Here is a 21,256-nt window from a genome sequence, read left to right on the forward strand (position 1 = left end):
TCCATAGCCTGAATGTGATACTGGCTCTTAAAACCATCTCCTCTTGATAACACAGGGGCTGCTTCCAGAATTTTCTTTCTTTCTTTTTTTTTTTTTGTGGGGGTACCAGGAACTCAGGGGCACTCAACCACTGAGCCACCTCCCCAGTCCTATTTTGTATTTTATTTATTTATTTATTTAGAGACAGGGTCTCCCTGAGCTGCTTAGAGCCTCGTTAAGTTGCTGAGGCTGGCTTTGAACTCGCAATCCTCCTGCCTCAGCCTCCCAAGCTGCTGGGGTTATAGGCGTGTGCCACGGCACCTAGCGATTAAGGTTTTTACTATTATGAATTAAGCTTGTCCAGCCATCCTCAGTATCTGCATGTGATTGGTTTATGGACACTGAGATCCAGGGATGCTCGAATCCCTTATATATAATGGTGTAGTGTTTGCATAGAACCTACCCACAAGCTCCCATGTGTTGTAGATCATCTCTAAGTGACACTAATACACGTTACAATATAAAGGCTACGTTGGGCATAATGACAAGGAAAAGATGTACGTGTTTGGTACAGATGCAGTTTTTTTCTGAATATTTTTTCAATCTGTAGTTGGTTGAACACAGAACTCACAGATCGCAGAGCTGGCTCTGTGTGTCTTTTTGTGGACATTTAATTTATTTTTAAACTTAGCTTGAGTCCCTCTCATCCCCCAAATGAGACAGCTCTGCCACTTACAGAGCCCACCCTCCAGCTGGAGATGACAGAATGGCTCCACATAGTCCATGGTTGTGGTGGGCACATCTCCCCCAAATAGAACTGCTTTGATGATCAAGAGGGGATGTGGCCATCTGGGGGCTCCTGCTCTCTGGAATGGACGGGGTGTGGGCCGTGGCTGTCATCAAAGTTTAGGAAGTTCAGCTTCAGCCCCAAGTGTCTTCCCTTGAGGTTGGTGCACCAGCTGCCCCCTTGGAGGGCTGGCTGGATGGACCACCAAGAAAAATGAACCCCAGAGCCTCCTGGGGATGATTTACCCACAGAGCACAGATCAGACCCAGAGCGCTGCCATCAAAACACGGCGTCCAGTCCAGCAAAATCTCAGGATGCCTTGGAGTTAAGAAATACTTCAGAAGGTGCCTCAAAACCTTCTTAGGTGAAAGGGCTTCTAGAATCTTAAAAGTGGGTATCTTTGTCTTTCTCTGCTACATGAAAGAGTTTCTAAAAATCTTAAGGGCTGGACCGAGGGTATAGCTCAGTGGTAGAGCACTTGCCTAACATGCTTGGGGCCCTGGGTTCATCCCTAGCACTGCAAAAAAAGAAAAAGAAAGAAAGTAAAAGAAAAATATCTTAAGGGCCTTGTCCCACAGCCCAAGGCACAGAGAAGATGTCTGGGTGTGGCTTTTTTCCTAATGGAATGTTATAATCTGACATACAGGAAGCCCATGAAGTTTTTAAAGGAACTATATTGGCAGAGCTAAGCTGAGTCCCTGCTGGTGGGATCTAAGGCACAGGAAATGAAACGTTGTCCCTCAAAACTTCAAAATTGTATAGAAGGAAACAGGAGGGTGAGGTCATCTGGGGACAAAGCTTCGTGGGCTCTAGGTTCTAATCCTGTGGGGATTGAGAAGCAGAATAAGCAAGACTTTCAGAAAACTCACCCCATATTGGAAGACACAGTAGGGGAAGACAAGAGACCGCAGAGGGGGCCCTGGAAGTCATCCTAATAAGACATAATTTTTTATTTTACTTTATCTTTTGAGCATCACAGGCCATGTATGTAAAACAGTGCTTGGAACTCATCAAGTGAAAAAGTAGCAGGGCCTTGACTTAGGAAGCCCCTGAGCACCCTAAGGGACAGACCCCATCACAACCTCTGCAAGAAGCAACCTGCTGCCTAGCAAGAGTCCAAAACAGGCCTGGCTGCAGGTCCCCCAGTCCTACCACAACTCAGTCTATGGGCCTTTGTGACTGTGTCTTTCATCCTAGTAATGGCTTTTCTCCAAGGACAGCTGCTGATGGGAAGAGGAAGCACAGACATCAATTTCCAGAGCTCTGGCTGCTATCAGCAAGGGTGCTGACCCGTGGCCTCGGTATCATCAGCAATGACGGCAGGTCTGAGGGAGCCACTGCCCGCATCCATAAGTCCACCTCCTGGTCATCTTCTGCTGTGAGATGCTGCAGGACACACACCTCAAACATAGGTGGCCTGACAGTGGTGCATGTGGCTCTCCCATCTTGGATGGTCAGTCAGCAGCTCTGCCAACTTTGCCAGGCCTTGCTGGGGTGCAGCTTGCTGGCTGCCGGCTGAGCTGGGATGGCCTCTGTGTGTGGCTCTGTCCACACACCTCCCATCTTTGAGCACCTGACTCTGGCAGATGCTCTCCAGGAGGGCAGAGGTGTCCAAGCAAACCATTTTCAAATCTCTGATTGATGACGCAACGGGCATCCCATCGGCCAATTGTCAATTGCACCAAGCCAGAGCCACCCACCCCCAGGCAAGTGATTCTGCAAGATGGGGTTCCCATATGTAGAACCCACAGTGCATGGCCTGCCCTCCTGGCTGCTTCTGGGAATGCACCCATTTCTGCTGCCACTGTCCCCCGCTCCCCCAGCCCCTTCCCACAGCATAAGCCTGTGCCAAGTAGGCAATCACACTTCTAGACCATCCTAACAAGTCAATCAAACTTATTAGAAGTGGGTGGAGACACCTCTTTATAGCAGCTAAGTCAGAAGCACAGTCAGTGAGACCACCTGGGACTTATGATTGGCATCTGAAGCAAGGGATATATGGGGACTGAGACCTCAACCTGTTGCATCCGATGCTACCTCCAGGAAGATAGTGTCAGAACCGAGTTGGATTAGAGGACACCCTGCAGAATTTCTTGATTGCTTGCTGGTGGAGAGAACCCCCACCACCTTTGGGGGGGTCACAGAAGTGATCTGTGTTGAGGGTGCATAGTGGGAGACACTGGGGTTGTGTTCATTCTCTCTACACAGTCCCTCACAAGCATTTTTTAAAACCTCTTTTAAATTTTCCCTATAGATATTGAACACTTCTACTTAAGATTATTCCAGAGTGTTCTATGTCGTTGGCATTGTGAAGGTTTTCTTTCATTTGATTTTAATTGTCTGTTGCACCTATGGAGGAAAAGCTATTGAAATCTCTTAAAAGTATTTTATTCATGTCATTTAGATCTTCCAGCTATATAATCCTGTCACCTAGAGATAATCACTTCGTTCTTTTTTTTTTTAGTATTTTTTAAATTGTAGATAGACACAATATCTTTATTTATTTGTTTTCATGTGGTCCTGAGGATTGAACCCAGTGCCTCATGCATGCGAGGCAAGTGCTCCATCACTGAGCTACAACCTGAGCCCCACTTCATTCTTTTCCAATTTTTATATGTTGTATTTCTTTTTCTTGTCTTACAACTTTAGCAAGGATTCCAAAGGGGAGAGAGAGGAGGTGAAACAATAGAGGCAGGAGTACACATCCAACTCATGCTTTTGTGTTTAATGGGCTGCACTTTTAGACACTGCAGTATGCATAAAACATCTACTGATTTCTAGTTTATTATAGTTTTCTAAAGTTACAGATGCATATTATTTTTTACCAAATGCTTTTCCATATCTATGTAGATAACTGTTTTTTTTTCTCCGACCTCTGAATGTGATGAATATGTTAATAACATTCCTTATGAGACTGTCCTTTCATTTGGAATGTTATAGGATATTCTTAATTTAATATCTTTTTTATTCCTTTGCTAATGTTTTATTGGGGATTTTTTTTTCCTATACTGAGGATTGATCCTAGGGGTGCTCTACCATTGAGTTACAATCATCAATCATTTTTATTCTTATTTTGAGACCGGTTCTCACTAAGTTGATGAGGCTGGCCTTGAACTTAAAATCTTCCTACCTTGGCTGAGGATATAGCTCAGTTGGTAGAGTGCTGGCCTTGCATGTGCAAGGTCATAGGTTCTAATCCCCATCACCACAAAAAAATAAAACAAAATAAAATTCTCCTGCCTCAGCCTCCCAAGTCACTGGGATTATGTTGTGTGCCATAGTGCCTGATTTACTTGGGATTTTCTACTGATATAGGCAAGACAAGTCTATTTTTTTTTCTTGGATAATATTTGTCAGATCTGGCAGCTTTTCTTGTCTCCCCCCACACCCCGGCCCCTGCCCTGTGCACTGGAATATTTTAACTAGCATTCGAATTCTCCCACCTTTAAAAATTTGATCAGATTCTATCATTCTGTGAAACTGTGAAAGCCAGGTGTTGGGGAGTAGTAAAGTAGGAATGTATTATCAAAATTCTTTCTTCTCCAGGGATTGTTTCTATTTAAGTTTCTTACTCTTCTGATAGCAGCTTTCCTGCTCATTTATAGTTTTAAAAAAATCGTTTATCCAGCTTCTCAAAATTTTTTTATATAGTAGAAGATATCTTTTGCATTTCTTGCCATTTCCTATTTCTGTGTCACTTAACACTTTCATTCTGCCAACTCTCCAGATAAATCCTTCCTAACCACATATCCTGGTGACAAGATTTCTCTGTAGGGTTACACATGATTCCATTGATTGTCTTGGGTTTTTCAAATGTAACAATCACTCAGGGAGCAATGAGACCTGTGTGGGGCTCCTTTAAGTGTTTAGCTATTATGACAAACATCTTTGGATATAAAGACTTTTTCTATATTTAGAATTATTTCCTTGGGCTAGATTTTCTGGACCAAAAAGCATGTCTTTTTTTTAGGCCAATTCACTTTCCGGAAGGGTTGTTCCGATTTGCACTCGCACCAGCAACCCAGCAAGGGGAACTTTTTAAACAAGTGTGGTGATGCACGCCTATAATCCCAGCTGCTTGGGAGGCTGAGGCAAGAGGATTATAAATTGGAGACCAGCCTTAGCAATTTAGTGTGGTCCATTAGCAACTTAGTGAGATCCTAACTCAAAAAAAGGGGGGTGAGCTGGGGATGTGACTCAGTGGTAGAGGTCCCTGGGCTCAAACTCCAGTACCAAAAAAAATATTTTTTTAATAAAATAAAACCTTGATCTGTTCTTCTCCCTTCATCTGATAAAATCTCTATAGGCCTCCAACTCCTCTGGTGGCCAATAAGACCCTCCTTGGCTTATCTCTGTCCCTGACTCCACCTCCTATCCTTTATCCTCCCTTCCTCTGTCCCTGGCTACATTCCCTGCCTATGTTCCCTAGGTTGCTCTCCTCACCCAGCACACCCTCACCACAACTTCCTGCTACCGGCTTCTTTCCATCATGTGAGTCTCTCAGTCCAGATGTCACCTTTTCATAGAGTCCTTTGCTGACCACCTGGACAACTGCCCACCTGCTTCTCCACCATCATATGCTATTGTCTACACCATCACTCTGTGTTCTTGTCTTTCAAGCACTTGATGCTCTAGGAATCATGCTATTTGTTGCCAGTGTCCTCCATCAGATGGAAGCCCATCAGGTCAGGAAACCTTGTGTGTCCCCTGCTTTGAGAACCGTCTCACGCTCTCGGACTTGTTTGATTTGGAAGCCTCTCACACCCTGGGCATCAAGGTCTGTCTTCCTGTGCTGGCCAAGAACACCTGTTTAGGCTCTAGCTGTGATTGATTCTTAGGAACAGCCCCTGGCCCAAACCACGGCAGAGAAAGGCCAGGGGGATGAACTCACCCCGGAGAGTGTATACCACGGAGCATGAGAACCCTGAGACCCTAAAGCAGTCCCTACTCTCAGGGACCTCACCTCTCATGGGTGAGGCCCTGGGAAAATCCCAACTATGGGCAACAGCAACCCTAAGGCTCCCTGGAGGGGCAGATGTCAAGGTGGGGCTCCAGGCAGAAGCCTAGTCTCCTGGAAAGCGGGGGGAAGGGCATCCAGGTGGGGCCTGGCAGGTTCCCTCGCTGGCACCTCTGCCAATCCCAGCTGGTGCCTTGGTCCTGGGAGGACTCCCTGATCCTCCAGTACAGCCCTACACTGGAGAGACCCAGGGCACTTTCTGCTTCCCACCTGGTTCCTCACCTCACCTCTGGCACCGCCCTTCTACCTGCCCCAATGGTGGGCTCATTTCTAATGATAGGACCAGTGTGGAGTCTTCTTCAGCAACCCACACTGTCTCCTGAGCTTCAATGGCCTCTCTCAGGGACATGTCCCAGACAGTAAACTGACGCTCAAGCAAGGCACCAGCGCTTGGGCCACATGGCTTAGGAAGGGATGGAATTCCATTGACCTGGGAGAAAAACAAGGCTCGGAGATGGGAAGCGACCTAGTCAGGTGGGATCCAAGGCTGGGAAGAAGTGGGGGTCCAGCGAGCGCCGCACGGGAGCGGGGGTGGAGGAGCGACCCAAGCTCCCTGGCCGGGCTGGAATCGCGCTGGACACTTTCTCTCTCAACTCCTCACTCAACCTGGAAAATTTTAGTCTGGTCATCCTGCCGGGGAGAGGAGGAGAGGAGGCTTGGCACCAAGGTGAAGGGGGTTGGCTGCGACTGATTCTTAGGTGGGCTAGGTCAGCCGCAAGCCACCCTGAGGTCGCCAAAGCCACCAAGCTCTGCCTCAAGGGTCAGGGATCTGGGGATCCCGACCTCGGTCTGGGTCCTACACCCACCCCTACGAGTGCGACGGGATGGAGGAGGGGGAGGGCTTTGGGGCGTGGCCTAGTTGAGGGGGCGTGGCCGGCGGTAGACCCGGGTGGAGGGGGAGGGCAGAATGGGACGGGGCGTGGCCAAGCGGAGGGGAGGGAGAAGACGGGACCCGGGGCAGGAATTGGGCCGGGCGGAGGGGGAAAGAGGGATAAGAGGAGGGGCGGGTCCGGGAGGATGGGGAGGAGGGGCGGGTCCGGAGCGGAGATGGAGCAGCGGGGAGGGAGGCAGGGAAGGGGCGTGGCCAGAGGGAGAGAAGGCGGGCCGGGGGCGGGCCGGGGGCGGGCCTAGGCGGGCCCGGCGAGGGCGGGGCGGCGGGCGGAGCGCGGGCCCGGCTGTGCTCGCCGCCGCCGCTGCGCCCCCCGGATGCGCTCGCGGACCCGGGGCCGGGGCGGACCTGGCACCCTCGGAGGACGCCAGCCGCGCCCGGCCCGAGCGGGGCACCGGCGGGGCGCCGAAGACCCCAGCCCCGGGCCCGGCCGAGGTAAGCTTGGCGGCCAGGGTGGCGGGCGGGGCGGGGACGAGCTGCGGCGCGGGGAGACGCCGGCGGGGACCTGTCGGAGCCTTTGTCTGCGGCGCGCGGCCCCACTCGCGTCCCCTCCTTTCCGCCGGCCCGGACGCCGAGTCTCCCACCGCACCCCGAGTCTCCCTCCCATCGCACCCCTGTCGCGGAAAGCGGGGTCTTCCCCCGCCCCGTCCAGCATTGGAGCGGGCCAGCATCCCAGTTGCGAGCGCGGGACCCGGACCCAGGAAGGTGATAAGCGCCCGGAGCCCAGGCCAAGCTGGGTCTTGGCGCTCCCTCCGACCTCGGGCACACCCCAAGTTCCTCCTAAGCCTCCCTCGCCCATCTCCTTTTCCCAGATAGCCGCCTCCTAATTCTTGGGAAAGCTGCCGAAAGAGGTGGGGCCTGGGCCCAGGGGTCACCTCGTGTTGCCCAAGGGGTCTCCCCTTTGCCTGGGGACCCGGGCCTGGGATCCAACTTTGCTGCTGCTGGGGCCTGGGAGGCAGAAGGAGCCTCTGGGGCTGCTGAGCATCTGGGAACGTGCTCACACCCAGGTACGGGAGGGCGGTGGGCCTGGGCCGCCTGGAGCCTCTCCATCCCAGGCCCTGCCCAGCTTGTGGCCCCTGCATTCATTTGTCCTTTGGGTGCTACAGAAAGGGGGTGGCCTGAGGGTCTTGAAACCCACAACCCTGCCGCTGTGAGTTGGGCAGCCCAGAAGCTGGGCTGTGGGATGAACAGCCACAGGGGACAGGGCATCCAAGGGCATCCAGCTAAGCAGGACTTGTGGCAGAGCCAGAAGTTCAAGGCCTAGGAGGGTGAGCAGACTGGCTTTCCAAGTGAAATTCAGTTTCCCTTGTCCCTCTGCTGGCTAGAAGTGGAGCTCAGCAGCCTCAGAGCCAGGTCAGCCTGGCACTGACACTCAGCACCTCCACACTGCCCCGAGGCACATGCAGTCCCTGCTGCTGTGGTGGGGCCAAAGGTGGTCTGTCAGGCACAGCTCCAGTTTGAGCTGCCTGACCCTGGACTTGACCTCTGGGCACCTTAGTCACCCTTTCTGCAGAATGGGGGCATGAGCCATCCTTTGCCGAACTGTGAGGATCAGGAGAGCTCTGGCCCACATGGTGCTCTTTAGGTGGCTGTTTATGCCACTATTGAACACCTACTGTGTGCAGCCACACCTTCTCTACTAACCACCCAGCCCTCTCCATTTATGAAATAGTCTCTCCCCTTGTTCTTTCTCTATTGTGTCCTCACAATAAGGAGGTGGGGACACTGAGGCCCAAGGGGTGGTCTAAGGCCAAAGAAATGACCTGTGTCATTTGAGCGGCTCTGTGGGGCTGGGACAGAGGAATCCTAGTAGCTCAGGGTGAAGGAGCAGAGAAGAGTCTTATAAACACCGAGTTTGTATTATATTTATGTCCTTAAGTCTTAAGTAAAGGGGACATAAGAGGAGGAACAATCTGAAGCCCTGGGCAGCTGGTGTGAGTGAGAGTGTTGGGGGAGGAGAGAGTTAAAGGCCATGGGATGGTGGCTGAGGCGGGCAGTGTAGGTGGCAGCTGCCCGCCACACTGATGAGCCCAAGGAAGCAGAGGGGTCTCCCCCCAGCCCGGCCTGACGCTGAGCACGTCCGCTTTCCCTGGTGGGGTGGCCTCAGTGAGGCGGAAGCCTCACATGCTGATCGGGCACATCCAGGACACTGTGGGATCCGGTGCTGCATTTCAGAAGCCCTTCCTCTTAGGACTTGGATGCCCATCGGGCTGCACTTCCATCCTAAGGGGGCTGGTGGCAGGAGTGGACTGTCATTGTTGTGGACTGTTATTCTCCCTTGGTCCCCTTCCCTTGGCTCTTCATGTCTAAGGGAGGAGGATGGGTGGGCCAGGACCCAAGAAGGGCCTGAGCAAGGGTCTCCAAGCCACCACTCTTGAGGTCAGGCTGGTGTGTCCAGTTGATAGGCAAGGACAAGGGTGTGCCCAGGACCACCAACATTCGAGCTTAGGCCATCTCTGTTCTAGACGCTGCTGAGTTCCCCCAGTGCCAGATGTGGCCGGAGGAGCAAGACTGATGAGGGGGCTGTCAGGAGAGGCTCGAGCCAGGAGGGGAGGAAAGCCCGGCTTCCCAGTCCCCAGAAGGAGAAGACCCTGACCTCGTCTCCACTGGCCATGGCTACCAGTCACCTGGGTTGGCCCCAGAAAGGCCCCCATCCTCATCACTGGCTCCAATAAAACTTGCTAGAGACCTAGGGAAGGGGAACAGGGGCCAGGAGGAGAGCTTGGTGACAAGTCTGCACAGGCCACCTGGTTTACCTGGGAATGGGGTAAACTGAGGCAGGGGAGCTGGAGCGATGGGGCCCCAGAGATGGGAAGGGGCAGGCAAGAGCGAGAGGCCTGCCACAGGTCAGCCCCAGGGATAATGGGAATAACTGTGGCACACAGATCCCTTGGGGCTGGCTTCTCCCCGCTTCGTCCGCAATAAATCCCGCATGTCTGTGGGGCCAGGGATGCTGAGGTACCACTCTTAGGAGCCTGTGCTGTGGTGTCCCATTTCTCACTATCATGGAACACTGAACTCCTTCCTTCTCCCCCAAAGGCAAGGGCTAGCAGATCCAAAGTGAAGCAAGAAACACTGAGGCAAGAACATCGAAAGAACTGCCTGCCACTGAAGGTGGTTGGCCTCAGAATCCCGAGGGGCATGGGGGCTCTAAGTGACCTACAGACTGATGTTGGGTCCAGACTCTACCACTTTCTGCCTTAGAGGCCAGAGCAGGAGTTATTCACCCCGTAACTCTCCCTTTTGCTGGCTGAATAATGAATGAATTTCAGCACCTCCCTCCCGGGGACAAGGGACACCGGGAGAGGCATTCTAGCTTGGTGCTGGCACAAAGTGCTCCATGGTGTCCCCCACTGTTTGATTGCTCACCACGTGCTGGTGTTCCACCTCCAAAACAGTCCTGCTCTCCATCTCTTCCCACGCCCAGAGACCACCGCAGTTGCTCAGCCTTTGAGCTGATCTCCTGGGCTGTGTCTTTACCCTTCCCACCCCGTCTCCATGGCAACATGAGTGAGCTTCCTGGGACACACAAGGTGACATCACCTCACTGCTAAGTCCATGTCCTTCGTGATGAAATATCAAGAAGGAGGAATGAATGGAAGGGATGGTCCCCTGGGGTACTGCTTGGGGACTTGGGGTCAGGAGTGTCCTCCCATCCTGTCCCCTCCCCTGCTCATCTCCTTCCTCCACAGCACAGGCCACCATGGGCTCCGTCAGAAGCCAGCGCCTCAAGGAGTCCAGTGTAGCGGGCACTCCTGACAGGACTGTGGTGACCAGCTTCGGCTTCGAAGGCCTCCAGCTGGAGGCCAGGGCCGCAGCGGCGGAGGCAGCTCGGGAGCAGGGCCTTAGGGCCAGGGGCATCCTGACGTCCATGGACTCTGGTGAGTCCCAGACGGGAATTGGCCTCACGACCTCTGGTCAGCCCAGGGCAGAGGACACTGGGGTCCTCATTGAGGGGAGGCCCCATTGGGATGTGGTAGCCCTGCACCCTGACTCAGCCTCTGCCCTGTGCCTTGGGGTCCCATGCAGAAGAGCCTTCTGCACCCACAGGTCAGAGCCAAGGTCAGAGCTGAGGAGGCTCTATCTTCCCCTGGTCCTACATGCTCACTGGGCACATGTGAATCATGCACTGACCCATGAGGCTTTTATATTGAAGTGACATTGGTCTCATTCATTGGGCAAATCAAGCCATGCCTAACTGCAAAGGAGCCTGGAAGATTGGATGTGAGGTTCAAAGAGCTGGCTTTCAGCCCAGCCGTGTGACCTTGGGTAAGGGCCCTCCGATTCTGATCCTCAGTTTCCCTAACTTGAGGAGTTGGGCCAAGTGACTAAGAGATCAGACTCGCAGGGTGGCATTGGGCCGTGATGAGAGGCACCTGAGCAGCTGTGGCCCTAGGGATGCACACTGGCTCTGGTGGTGGACAGCGGCCTTGGTGCTGTGGCCTGGCAAGAGTGGGCTCGCCCACGCCTCACCTGAGGTCTTGGGATTTGGCAGAGGAGGAGCCAGTGCCCGATGACCGCTACCATGCCATCTACTTCGCAATGCTGCTGGCCGGCGTGGGCTTCCTGCTGCCCTACAACAGCTTCATCACCGACGTTGACTACCTGCACCACAAGTACCCAGGTGGGTGCTCCCCAGCCCACCCAGCCCTCAGGGTGTGCTCAGTGACTGAGGCTTTCCAGAAACCCCCTGGGCCAGGACCCTGTTGGCCACCCTCTTCATTCAGATCTTGGCTCCACTGTGAATTGCTGAGTGGCCTCTGGGCAGTGAGCGAGGATGGGCAGAGGGTGGCCCTCTCTGAGTACCTGCTGTCGCTGGCCCTCCAGGGACCTCCATTGTGTTCGACATGAGCCTCACCTACATCCTGGTGGCCCTGGCCGCTGTGCTCCTGAACAACGTCCTGGTGGAGAGGCTGAACCTGCACACCAGGATCACCACGGGTGCGCCCGCCGGCTCCCAGCGCACGCGCCTGCGCAGTGCTCACCGCCCCCCCCAGTCCCTCCGCGACCCCCCACCCCGTCCCCCAACCCCTGTTTTCCGTGAGCCTCATGCTACTTGTCTGTGAAGTGGGCACATTTCCTAAGGATGCCATGGGCTTCTATGGGGGGGAAACAGAGTCAGGTCCTAGTGGGGCCTCTGGGAACCCATGGGATACCCTGCACCCCCAGAGGCTTTGTGGCCCCCACATTGTCTCCCAGGCCTCAGCACTTGCTCTTCTCCTGACTCAACCTTGCTCTTCCTTCCCCTTCCAAGGCCGTGTCCAGCTTCAGGGGGAGGGGGAGGGGGCCTCCGACCTGACCCTAGGGGAGGGGCGGTGGAGGGGGCCGCCTAGCCCGCCGCGGGTCCCTCACCAGCCTCTCCCCACAGGCTACCTCCTAGCCCTGGGCCCCCTGCTCTTCATCAGTGTCTGTGACGTGTGGCTGCAGCTCTTCGCACACGACCAGGCTTATGCCATCAACCTGGCCGCGGTGGGTACCGTGGCCTTCGGCTGCACAGGTAGGGAGGGGGCTGGGGCGGGCAGGGCCGGCCGCGCTGGGGGCGCCTAGGGCTGAGCGTCCAGGCCAAACAGCCACCCGCCTGTGTGCAGAGCCCGCCCCCACGCGGCCCCAGAGCCCGGACAGCTCCCTGGCTTCCGCAGATGTGACCCTGCATGCAAGGACCCTCCTGTCTGTGTCACTGTTCCTCTTGGGCTAGGCTCTCAAATTTTTTCTAAAGTCTTTTATTTTAAAAAATTGCAAACCAACAAAAAGCCTGCAAGATAAGATGAGGAGCTGCCCTATGCGCCTGCCCTACCCCGCCTGTACGTCAGTTTCCCCTAAATATAAATAAATATAAAATAATTCATTTCCCCGCACACCGTAGTCACCTTTGCTGCCTGAACGCTAAGACTTCAGGGTGTATTTTATATATATATATATATATTTTTTTTTTTTTTTTTTTTTTTTTTTGGTACTCGGGAATTAATTTAAGGGTGCTCTACCCCTGAGCTACAGTCCCAGCCCTTTTGATTTTGAGACTGGGTCTGGCTAAGTTGCTGAGACTGACCCTGAACTTGGTATCCTCCTGCCTCTGCCTCCTGAGCCTGGGATTACAGGTGTGTGTCACTGGGGCCAATTTAGATATTTCTTCTATTTAACCACATTACAATTGCCACAATCTGGAAATTTCACACGTAAGGGTACTATTATGGAAGCCACAATCTAGACTTAAGTCTCAGTGACTCCCCAATGACAGTCCTTTGTTTTGTTTTGTTTTTTGGTGCTGGGGGTGGGACCCAGGGCCTCAAGCCTGCCTGCTAGGCTAGTGCTCTGCAGCTGAGCCCAACCCCAGCCCCTTGGTATCACTTTTTTCCTGACCTGGATTCACTCCAGTGTCACACGCTGCGTGTACAGGCCCATCTCTTCATCTCCTTTAATCTGGGGTGATTCCTCGGCATGTCTCTGTCATTCACGGCAGTGACATTGTGAGGGTCCATGATGATCGTTTTGCAGGCTTTCAAACTTTTTGCTTGGGGGAGGGGGGCAGTGAACGCCAGGGATGCAGCCCAGGGTGTCCACACATGCTAGGCAAATGCCCTGCCTCTGAGCCCCAGCCGCAGCCTATTTTACTGTGACTTCCAGGAAGGAACGCACTTGACAAGATGACCCCATAAACGCACGCACATATGTGTATGTTGTCATGAAATCATGGTCTCCATGCAGGCAGTGTGCCCAGGTCTGGTCTGTTTTGTCAAAAAGCAAATGCTGAGCTGGGCGTGGTGGTGCATGCCTATGATTCCAGCTACTAGGGAGGCTTAGGCCCTAGGAGGATTTCAAGTTTGAGGCTAGCCTCAGCAACTTAGGGAGACTGTGTCTCAAAATGAAAAATAAAAAGGACTGGGGATGTAGTTCAGTGGCACAGCACAACTGGGTCAAATCCTCAGTACTATGGGGGGCAGGGATTGGCACAGAGCCAGTGGGCTCTCTGGGACTCGGTGGGTGTGGGGGTCCAAGTCAACACATCTTCCCTGGATGCTGCTGGAGTTCGGTGCTGGGTGGGATGAGAGCAGCTATGCTGTACTAACGAAGGGGCCCCCGAAACCTCTGGCTGCGTAATGAAACCGTTGCTTGCTGTTGCTGCACGTCCTGCTCTTGGGCACAGCTGTGTCCCATACAGTCTCGTGGGGACTGGGGTTCTCAGTCTGACAGCCTCCCCCAGGTGGCCTCCTGGGTCACTACTGGAGGAAGACAGAAAAGCCAAGGGAGCTTGCACTGCCTCGTCCTCAAGTGGCAATGTCCTCTCTGCTCCTGTTTCTTGGCCAGGGCTCCTCAATGCCTCTGACCAACCCCACAGGCAGGGATGTGGACAGCATTATGGGCACTACAGGGGACATCCCTGTTCCTAAGGCAGCTACAAGGCGACCCTCTCAGCCAGCGGTGGAGCTGAATTCTCTGCACACACCCTCTCCCACCCCAGGGGGCTCCGGTCGCCGCGCGATGTAGGTGACGGCTGGTGTCTCACGGTCTCCCCCTCTCTCTCTTAAGTGCAGCAATCCAGCTTCTATGGGTACACGGGGATGCTGCCCAAGAGGTACACGCAGGGGGTGATGACCGGGGAGAGTGAGTATCGCAGACCCCGGGGGGGCACTGAGCTGCCTTGGGCTCTGGAAGCTTCTTCCTGGGACCCCCAAACATGCGCCCTGAGAATGCTGGGCTGAGGATTTATCTCCTCACCTGGCTGGGGAGGGGTGGAGTGGGACACACTCCCCACCGGAGGGTGGATGTGCGTGCATACGTGTGTGCACCCCGTTTCTGGGGTGTGGTGGCTGGAGTGTGGCAGTGCCCACGAGGCTGCATGTGGAATGTCAAGTGTGCCCGAGTGTGTGTGTGTGTGTGTATGTGTGTCAGGGACTCAGTCCCTCCACTCCTGTGACGTTGGGTATCACCCTTCAGCACCAAACTGTTCTCAGAGCTTCGGAGCCACACAACCACCTCCTGCTAGCTGCCCAGTTACCAAGACCCCGCCCTCAAGCCTGTCCTTTACCCAGCAGCCAGTGCTCCAGAGCCTGTGGGCTGGCCTTCTGGGCACCAGTGCGTGGTCTCAGTGGCTGTCCTGCCACCTGCTTCTTGGCCTGCCATGCACTGGAGCCGGTGCTTTGAGGCCCCTTCTCCATGTGTCCTCCGGCCTCCTGGTTTGGTTTGATTTTGTAGCACCGGGGATTGAACCCAGGGATGCTCAACCACTGAGCCACAACCCAGCCCCTTTTATTTTTTAATTTTGAGACTGGGTCTCTCTCACTAAGTTACTAAGAGTCTTGCTAGATTGCTGAGGCTGACCTTGACCTTTCCATCCTTCTGCCTCAGCCTCCCAAATTGCTGGGATTCCAGGGGTGTGCCACGGGGCCAGGCTTCCTTCTGTTCTAACACAGGAGCACATGGTCCCTACCAGCCCCCTGCCAGGGACACTGATCCTCCAGTCCATGCCCGACTCCCTTGTCCTGCAGACTTCAGTCCCTTCCTGAGACAGGAGCTCTCTGACACCCCCTGCCCACATCTGTGCTCAGTGGGAAACTTGATACAGTTCCCTGACCCCAATCTGCGACCTGTGCTTCTGGGACTTGTTTGAACATGTCTCCACAAGCCCTGAGAAGGCAGGGCCCTGTGTGTTGCCGCTAGGTCCTCAGGGCTGGACATGCTGGGCCCTCAGGAAATGCTGAGAGAGAGACAGACAGACGTGGAGGGCCCGAGCTCAGGCGACAGTGCCGGAGGAGGCAGTGAGCCTACACTGTCCCTCTGCGGTGGGCTCCTGGGGGGTTGGGTGGGGGACTAATGGACGGGCTAGAGCTGGGAGGGGCTCGGTGGAATGGGGCTGGGCTGGGGGCGGGGTCAGGCCCGAGCCCCTGGTCCCTGCCCCAGGCACCGCGGGGGTGATGATCTCCCTGAGCCGCATCCTCACCAAGCTGCTGCTGCCGGACGAGCGCGCCAGCACGCTCATCTTCTTCCTGGTCTCCGTGGGCCTGGAGCTGCTCTGCTTCTTGCTGCATCTGCTGGTGCGGCGCAGCCGCTTTGTGCTCTACTACACCACGCGGCCGCGGGACAGCCGAGGCTGCCGGGCGGGCTACCGCGTACACCACGACGTCGCCGCAGGGGACATCCACTTTGTAAGTGCGCACTCCAGGTGCGGATTGGTCGGTGTCCATCCCCGCCGCCAGCCCTGGGCATGTGCCTCCAGCCCACATCCTGGCCGAGTTCCTTCTCTGGACCCCCTCCTTGGCCCCAGGGTCTCAGGCTGCACCCATCTCCATTCTGTGGGGCTTGGGGCTCCCTCAGCTGTTGTATCCTGCAGAGTGGGGTGCACACGGTCCCTTTCTTTGTGACACTCCACATACTGTAGATGGAAGTTCCCATCCGGTTGGGACAGACTCCCAGGAAGGCAACAAGGCTCACCTCTGCCCTGGGTTCCTGTCCAGGGTCAGGGAAAGGACCCAGGAGGTGGGACAAACCGCAAGAATCCCCACAGAGGAGAACACCAGAGGCAGCCAGGGAATCATAGGCCCCAGCCAGGAGCCAAAAATGGGGGTTCAGGTCTGTGGCTGTTGGCTTTGCTGAGGTCAGGGCCCAACAGGGGCCAACTGCTGGCCTCATAACCCCAGCAGAGGCACCTCCCCTGCAGGGTCCCCAGCACAAGGACTCAGGCCAGCTAGTGGCCTCGGTATCACTCTCTGGGTGATATCACGGCTGGATGGGGCAGAGGACCTTCTGGAAAGCTGGGGTGCCCTCTGGTGGCCACATGCTGCATAGCGACCCTGGCCTGCAGCTGGCAGATATCTGGCCTGAGGACACTGCAGGCCAGGAGTGCTGGACACCGGGGGAGGCAGGGCAAGGGGAGCCACCAAGGGTCCTCACCAGGATGGTCCTGCAGATGTGGGTGTAGGGAATCACCTGGATCCTTGGCTGGGGACACAGCAGTGGACTGTCGGAGCCCATGGGGAGCCATCTGGGGGACCCCTCCATCAGAGAGGCTCGAGGAGGGACTTCCGGGCTGAGAGTGACTCCCCCGAAGTGGAGTAGCAAAGCCACCAGGAGGGGCTGGCGGGGGAGCCTGGGCAGAGACTCAGGCTGGGAGCCGCTGGGGGTGTTTCTGGGACAACAGGAAGCAAGAGGTGGTGGGAGGCCTTGAGGGGCCTCTGGGCAAGATGTGGGTGGGGTGCCGTGCTCGGTCAGAAGTGGGGAGAGGGTCTTGAGAAGGAATTCGCCCTCTCTGAAGTCAGAGGGCTCTTGGTGAACAGGAAGGAGGGCGTCGGTACACAGTAGGCCTAACTGAAGATTAGCCTGAATGTGGCTCTCCTTCACTGGGCTCCGATGCCTGGTCAGTGCCTCGCTCTGTCCCGTCCTCCAAACACCATCCCGCTCCATCCTCCCTCCAGGAGCACCAGGCCCCTGCGGTGGCCCACAGCGACTCCCTGGACAGCCCGGCCCATGAGGTGGCTGGCGGCGGGGGGGCCTACATGCGCTTCGACGTGCCTCTGCCCCGAGTTAAGCGGAGCTGGCCCACCTTCAGAGGTGAGCGAGCCCACCCGCCCCCACGGCCCCATGGACCCCACTGTCCTGGCTGCTTGATGGGTGGTGCCCCGGTGGGAAGCGGGCAGGGCCCCTGGGGGTGCTGCCCTCTGACCCTGCCCACCTCCCCCACAGCCCTGCTGCTGCACCGCTACGTGGTGGCACGGGTCATCTGGGCCGACATGCTCTCCATTGCGGTGACCTACTTCATCACGCTGTGCCTGTTCCCCGGCCTGGAATCCGAGATCCGCCACTGCGTGCTGGGCGAGTGGCTGCCCATCCTGGTCATGGCCGTGTTCAACCTCTCGGACTTCGTGGGCAAGGTGGGCTTCCTGCCCGCCCTGCCCTTGGTGGCCCGGGCCCACCCAGGAAGATCCCCAGGCCGAGGATGCATACGGGTCCCAGGCAGGAGTGTGGCAGCCATGCAACGTCAAGGTCCCCACAGCACCCCCCCAGGGCGGCCCCTTCCTGGTCCCGCAAGGTGGTTCCGAGTGCCTGCTGCGTCTCCGCGGTCCCTCTGCCCAGTCTTCCTGCTCCGTGGTCACTAGTCAGTGGGTCTCTGGGGTGGTCCTCCCAGGATGAGCACAGACACAGGCCCTCGAGGTACACGGAGAGGGCAGAAGCACCCAGAAGCCACCCAAAGGGACCAGAATGACCTGCGCAGCACACCATCTGCCTCACCTGCAGTGGGTGGGGTCCACGCTGTGGTTTCTGATGCTTCGCGCAGGTTGGGGACGGGCCTTGTCTTATGGATGGGGAAGCCACTCTCTTGGGGTCACACTGCTGAGAGGGCTGAGGAATGAGTTTGTGCTTCCCAGGGAGCGGGGCCAAGAGAGCGGGTCCAGACTCTTGGCCCGCTACTGTCCTGTGTGTGACACGGGTGGCTTGACCCTCGTTTCTCTAATAGGGTCAAGGTCCCATCCTGAGGGTATTGCGTTTAGATTGGGGTCAGGCACACGACAAGGACCATCTGTTGCTGTGATGGTTGGGCTTTGGTGCATCTTTGAGGGCTGGGGACCATGCCGCTCTGGACAGACCCAGAGTGTCTAGGGACAAGAGGGTGGCCAGAGTCTATAGTGGAGATGGACAGGAGAGGAGGTAGGCTGAGGAGGGCAGGGGCCAGCGGGGTCCCAACACCTGGCTCCCTGCAGATCCTGGCGGCCCTGCCCGTGGACTGGCGGGGCACCCACCTGCTGGCCTGCTCCTGCCTGCGCGTCGTCTTCATTCCCCTGTTCATCCTGTGCGTCTACCCCAGTGGCACGCCAGCCCTCCGCCACCCGGCCTGGCCCTGCATCTTCTCGCTGCTCATGGGCATCAGCAACGGCTACTTTGGCAGTGTGCCCATGATCCTGGCGGCGGGCAAAGTGAGCCCCAAACAGCGCGAGCTGGCAGGTAAGAACTGCCTACCAGAGGGACATGTGGGGCTCCCTCCCAGCAGCCCAGCCCCCCATTAGTGAGGACACCGAGGCCTTCAGGAGCCACAGCCAGACAGCAAGAGCATGCACTTGGGTTTTAGGGGACTAGACAACGCCCTGGAGGTGGTAGGTGTGGGACATTCCTTCTTCCACAACTACTTGGTGGCCCTCCTCTGTGGCAGTGCCTAGGCATCAGGGACACAACGTTTCCATGCTTGTGGGACTGACAGATTGGGAGAGGGAGTGTGAGAAAGTCATGGGGCTCCCAAGGTTCGGGGCCACCGCTCAGGACAGGAAGTTTGGTATTGCCATGGATTGAGATACAGAAGGCCCACGGGTCGGGGTGTTGGAGTCAGATTTGGGCCATGGTACTTTCAAGGTGCCCAACAGACATCCCAAAGGATCCCTGACGAGGAGGCAGTTGGAGGTCAGAAGCTGGAGGCAAAAATGGGTGGGGGGCCGGGACTGTAATCCCAGAGGCTCAGGAGGCTGAGGCAGGAGGATCGCGAGTTCAAAGGCAGCCTCAGCAATTGGGAGGCACTACCTCAGTGAGACTCTTGTCTCTAAATAAAACTTAAAAAAGGGCTGGGGATGTGTCGAGTGCCCCTGAATTTGATACCCAGTACCCTCCCCACCAAAATGGGTGGGGGACAGAGAAGCAGGTGAGGCCTGGTCCCCTCATGGGAGAAGGAACAGCTGGCTAAGGGATGGCAAGACCCAGAGGGGTCAGCAGGTGCTTGGGGAGGTTTGCTCACGCAGGGTGGCTCCCTGGGAGCTGGCCGTTGTCACTACACATCACACCTGAGCAGTGGTCACTAGGTCTGTCCAGCATGTGTGGTCCTAGGGCCTGGCTGCTGCCCCGCCCCCCTCAGGTCAGTTTTGTCCACAGGGAACACGATGACGGTGTCCTACATGTCTGGGCTGACCCTGGGCTCCGCCGTGGCCTACTGCACCTACAGCCTCACCCGCGATGCTCACAGCAGCTGCCTCCGCACCGCCAACGGCTCCATCTCTGCCGGCCCCTGAGTCAGGACACTGCAGGCTGCTGGCCCTCCTGCTGCCCAGGGAGGGCTGCTCAGGCTGACAAGGGGCCCTGAGGTCCCCACCCCCTCCCTGCCTGCAGTGCCTGCGGGGCCCCGGCCTCCTCCTATACCACTAACGCCATCTGTCTGGGTCCAGTGGCCACACCAGCCTGGAACGTGTTAGTGACCCAGGGCTCTGCCCAGCACTGTGTCCTCGTCCAGCCTCACACCTGCATTCCCCTTCCATCTAGCCCGTGACCCCAGCTCTAGCCAGGCCAGCACTCTGCAGGTCAGACCCAGCCTTCCCCACCCAGGATGGCAGCCAGCCACCTGGTGTCCCCTTCACAGTGACCCAACCGTAGGGTCTACTTCAGGGGCCCCATGGTCCTCGTCACTGTCCATGGCACCAGTTAGGGGTGGGGGACCCCTCCCGATGGACATAAGAGGACCTCAAAAGAGAGGAGCAGTCCCCAGCCTTCTCACCGTGGGCCTGTCGTCCACCCTGTTCCCCCGAACAGTGTGTTTGCTGGGGGGATGGTACCTCTGGTCTGCGCTGGCCTCTTCATGGGCACCGCACAGCTGGCCCGGGCAGCACCCCCATACTGAGGTCTCCCTCTGAACCCTCCTGGTGCACAGGCCAGGGGCTGCACTCAGCCTACCTACGATACAGAAGGAGGGTCACAAAGTAGGCCCTCTTGACTGAAGTCACCTCTTGGCCTAGGGAGGCTCAAGGAGGGACAAGTGGAGCCCAGGAGTCTGGCAAGTAGGGAGGGCTGGGGGGTCATTCAGTCATCAGGCTGGTTTGGGGATGTCCTGCCAAGGATGGCTTTCCCAGGGGAGGTCCCCAGTCCTTCCACATTCCTGGCCCCAGCTGTAATTGCCCTGTCCTGTCCCCTGCTGTGTCCTGTCCACCTGTGTGTCCTCTAACTGTACCGCACTGGCCATTAAAAGATGACGGCAGAGACTGCCTCCCTGTGCCTCCCGAGAAGCATTTGGGTGGGGATGGAGGTGGGGGCAGGACAGCCATCTGGGCCATTGGAAGTGGAAGGAGGGTGCTGAAGGGACGAGGCTGCCCCACAGTGCTGGGACCTGTCTTTTCACCGTGGAAAGGGTCCCCTGCACGGGGCCCGATGTTTGTGGGAGGTGGTCTGGTGGCCCTGGTGTGGAGGCGGGGACTGTACATGTGGGGTGGGGAACTGGAAACCTTGGGGTTTGTCACATGCCTTGGTGCCCCTTTAGCCTCACAAAGATCACGGAGGCAGGTTGGCCCCTGTTCCTCAGGCACTCAAAGCCAGGTGACACAAATCTGAGCCTTGGGGGCTCAGGCCCCAGTTCTAACTCGTCTGAACAGTTAGGACAAATTCTTGTACTGTTTTGTGCCTCAGTTTCCCCCAAGGTGTAGGACTGGGATTTGGCCCCTTGATGGAGGGCCACCTGAGCCCTGGACCTATGGCCTCAGGAACCTGCAGGCATCCCCTGGGGGATGTCAAGTGGCAATCAAGTGGGCCAAGTCCAAGGGGCAATGCCAGATGCAGCCACCAGATGGCGGTGGCACACCACTCCCCCCACACCTGTGGGACTCGGTGTCTGCACTGCAGCGAGGCCCTC

The 21,256-nt window shown here is 56.4% G+C and overlaps 1 protein-coding gene across 1 annotated transcript; it reads left to right on the forward strand.

The window, feature by feature from the left end:
* The first annotated feature begins 6,982 nt into the window (after positions 1-6,982).
* Slc29a4 (solute carrier family 29 member 4) lies at positions 6,983-20,617 on the forward strand. The gene is made up of 11 exons (XM_046453725.1): positions 6,983-7,107; positions 10,365-10,553; positions 11,168-11,296; positions 11,500-11,613; positions 12,041-12,169; positions 14,197-14,271; positions 15,568-15,812; positions 17,079-17,214; positions 17,347-17,534; positions 18,363-18,603; positions 19,516-20,617. The coding sequence occupies exons 1-11, from the start codon at positions 6,990-6,992 to the stop codon at positions 19,650-19,652; spliced, it is 1,701 nt and encodes a 566-aa protein (XP_046309681.1). The 5' UTR covers positions 6,983-6,989; the 3' UTR covers positions 19,653-20,617.
* Positions 20,618-21,256: the final 639 nt, after the last annotated feature.

The sequence above is a fragment of the Marmota monax genome, unplaced genomic scaffold (assembly GCF_021218885.2).
Source record: "Marmota monax isolate L192 unplaced genomic scaffold, Marmota_monax_Labrador192_F-V1.1 WCK01_AAM20220418_F8-fsc00148, whole genome shotgun sequence".
Taxonomy (NCBI): Eukaryota; Metazoa; Chordata; class Mammalia; order Rodentia; family Sciuridae; genus Marmota; species Marmota monax.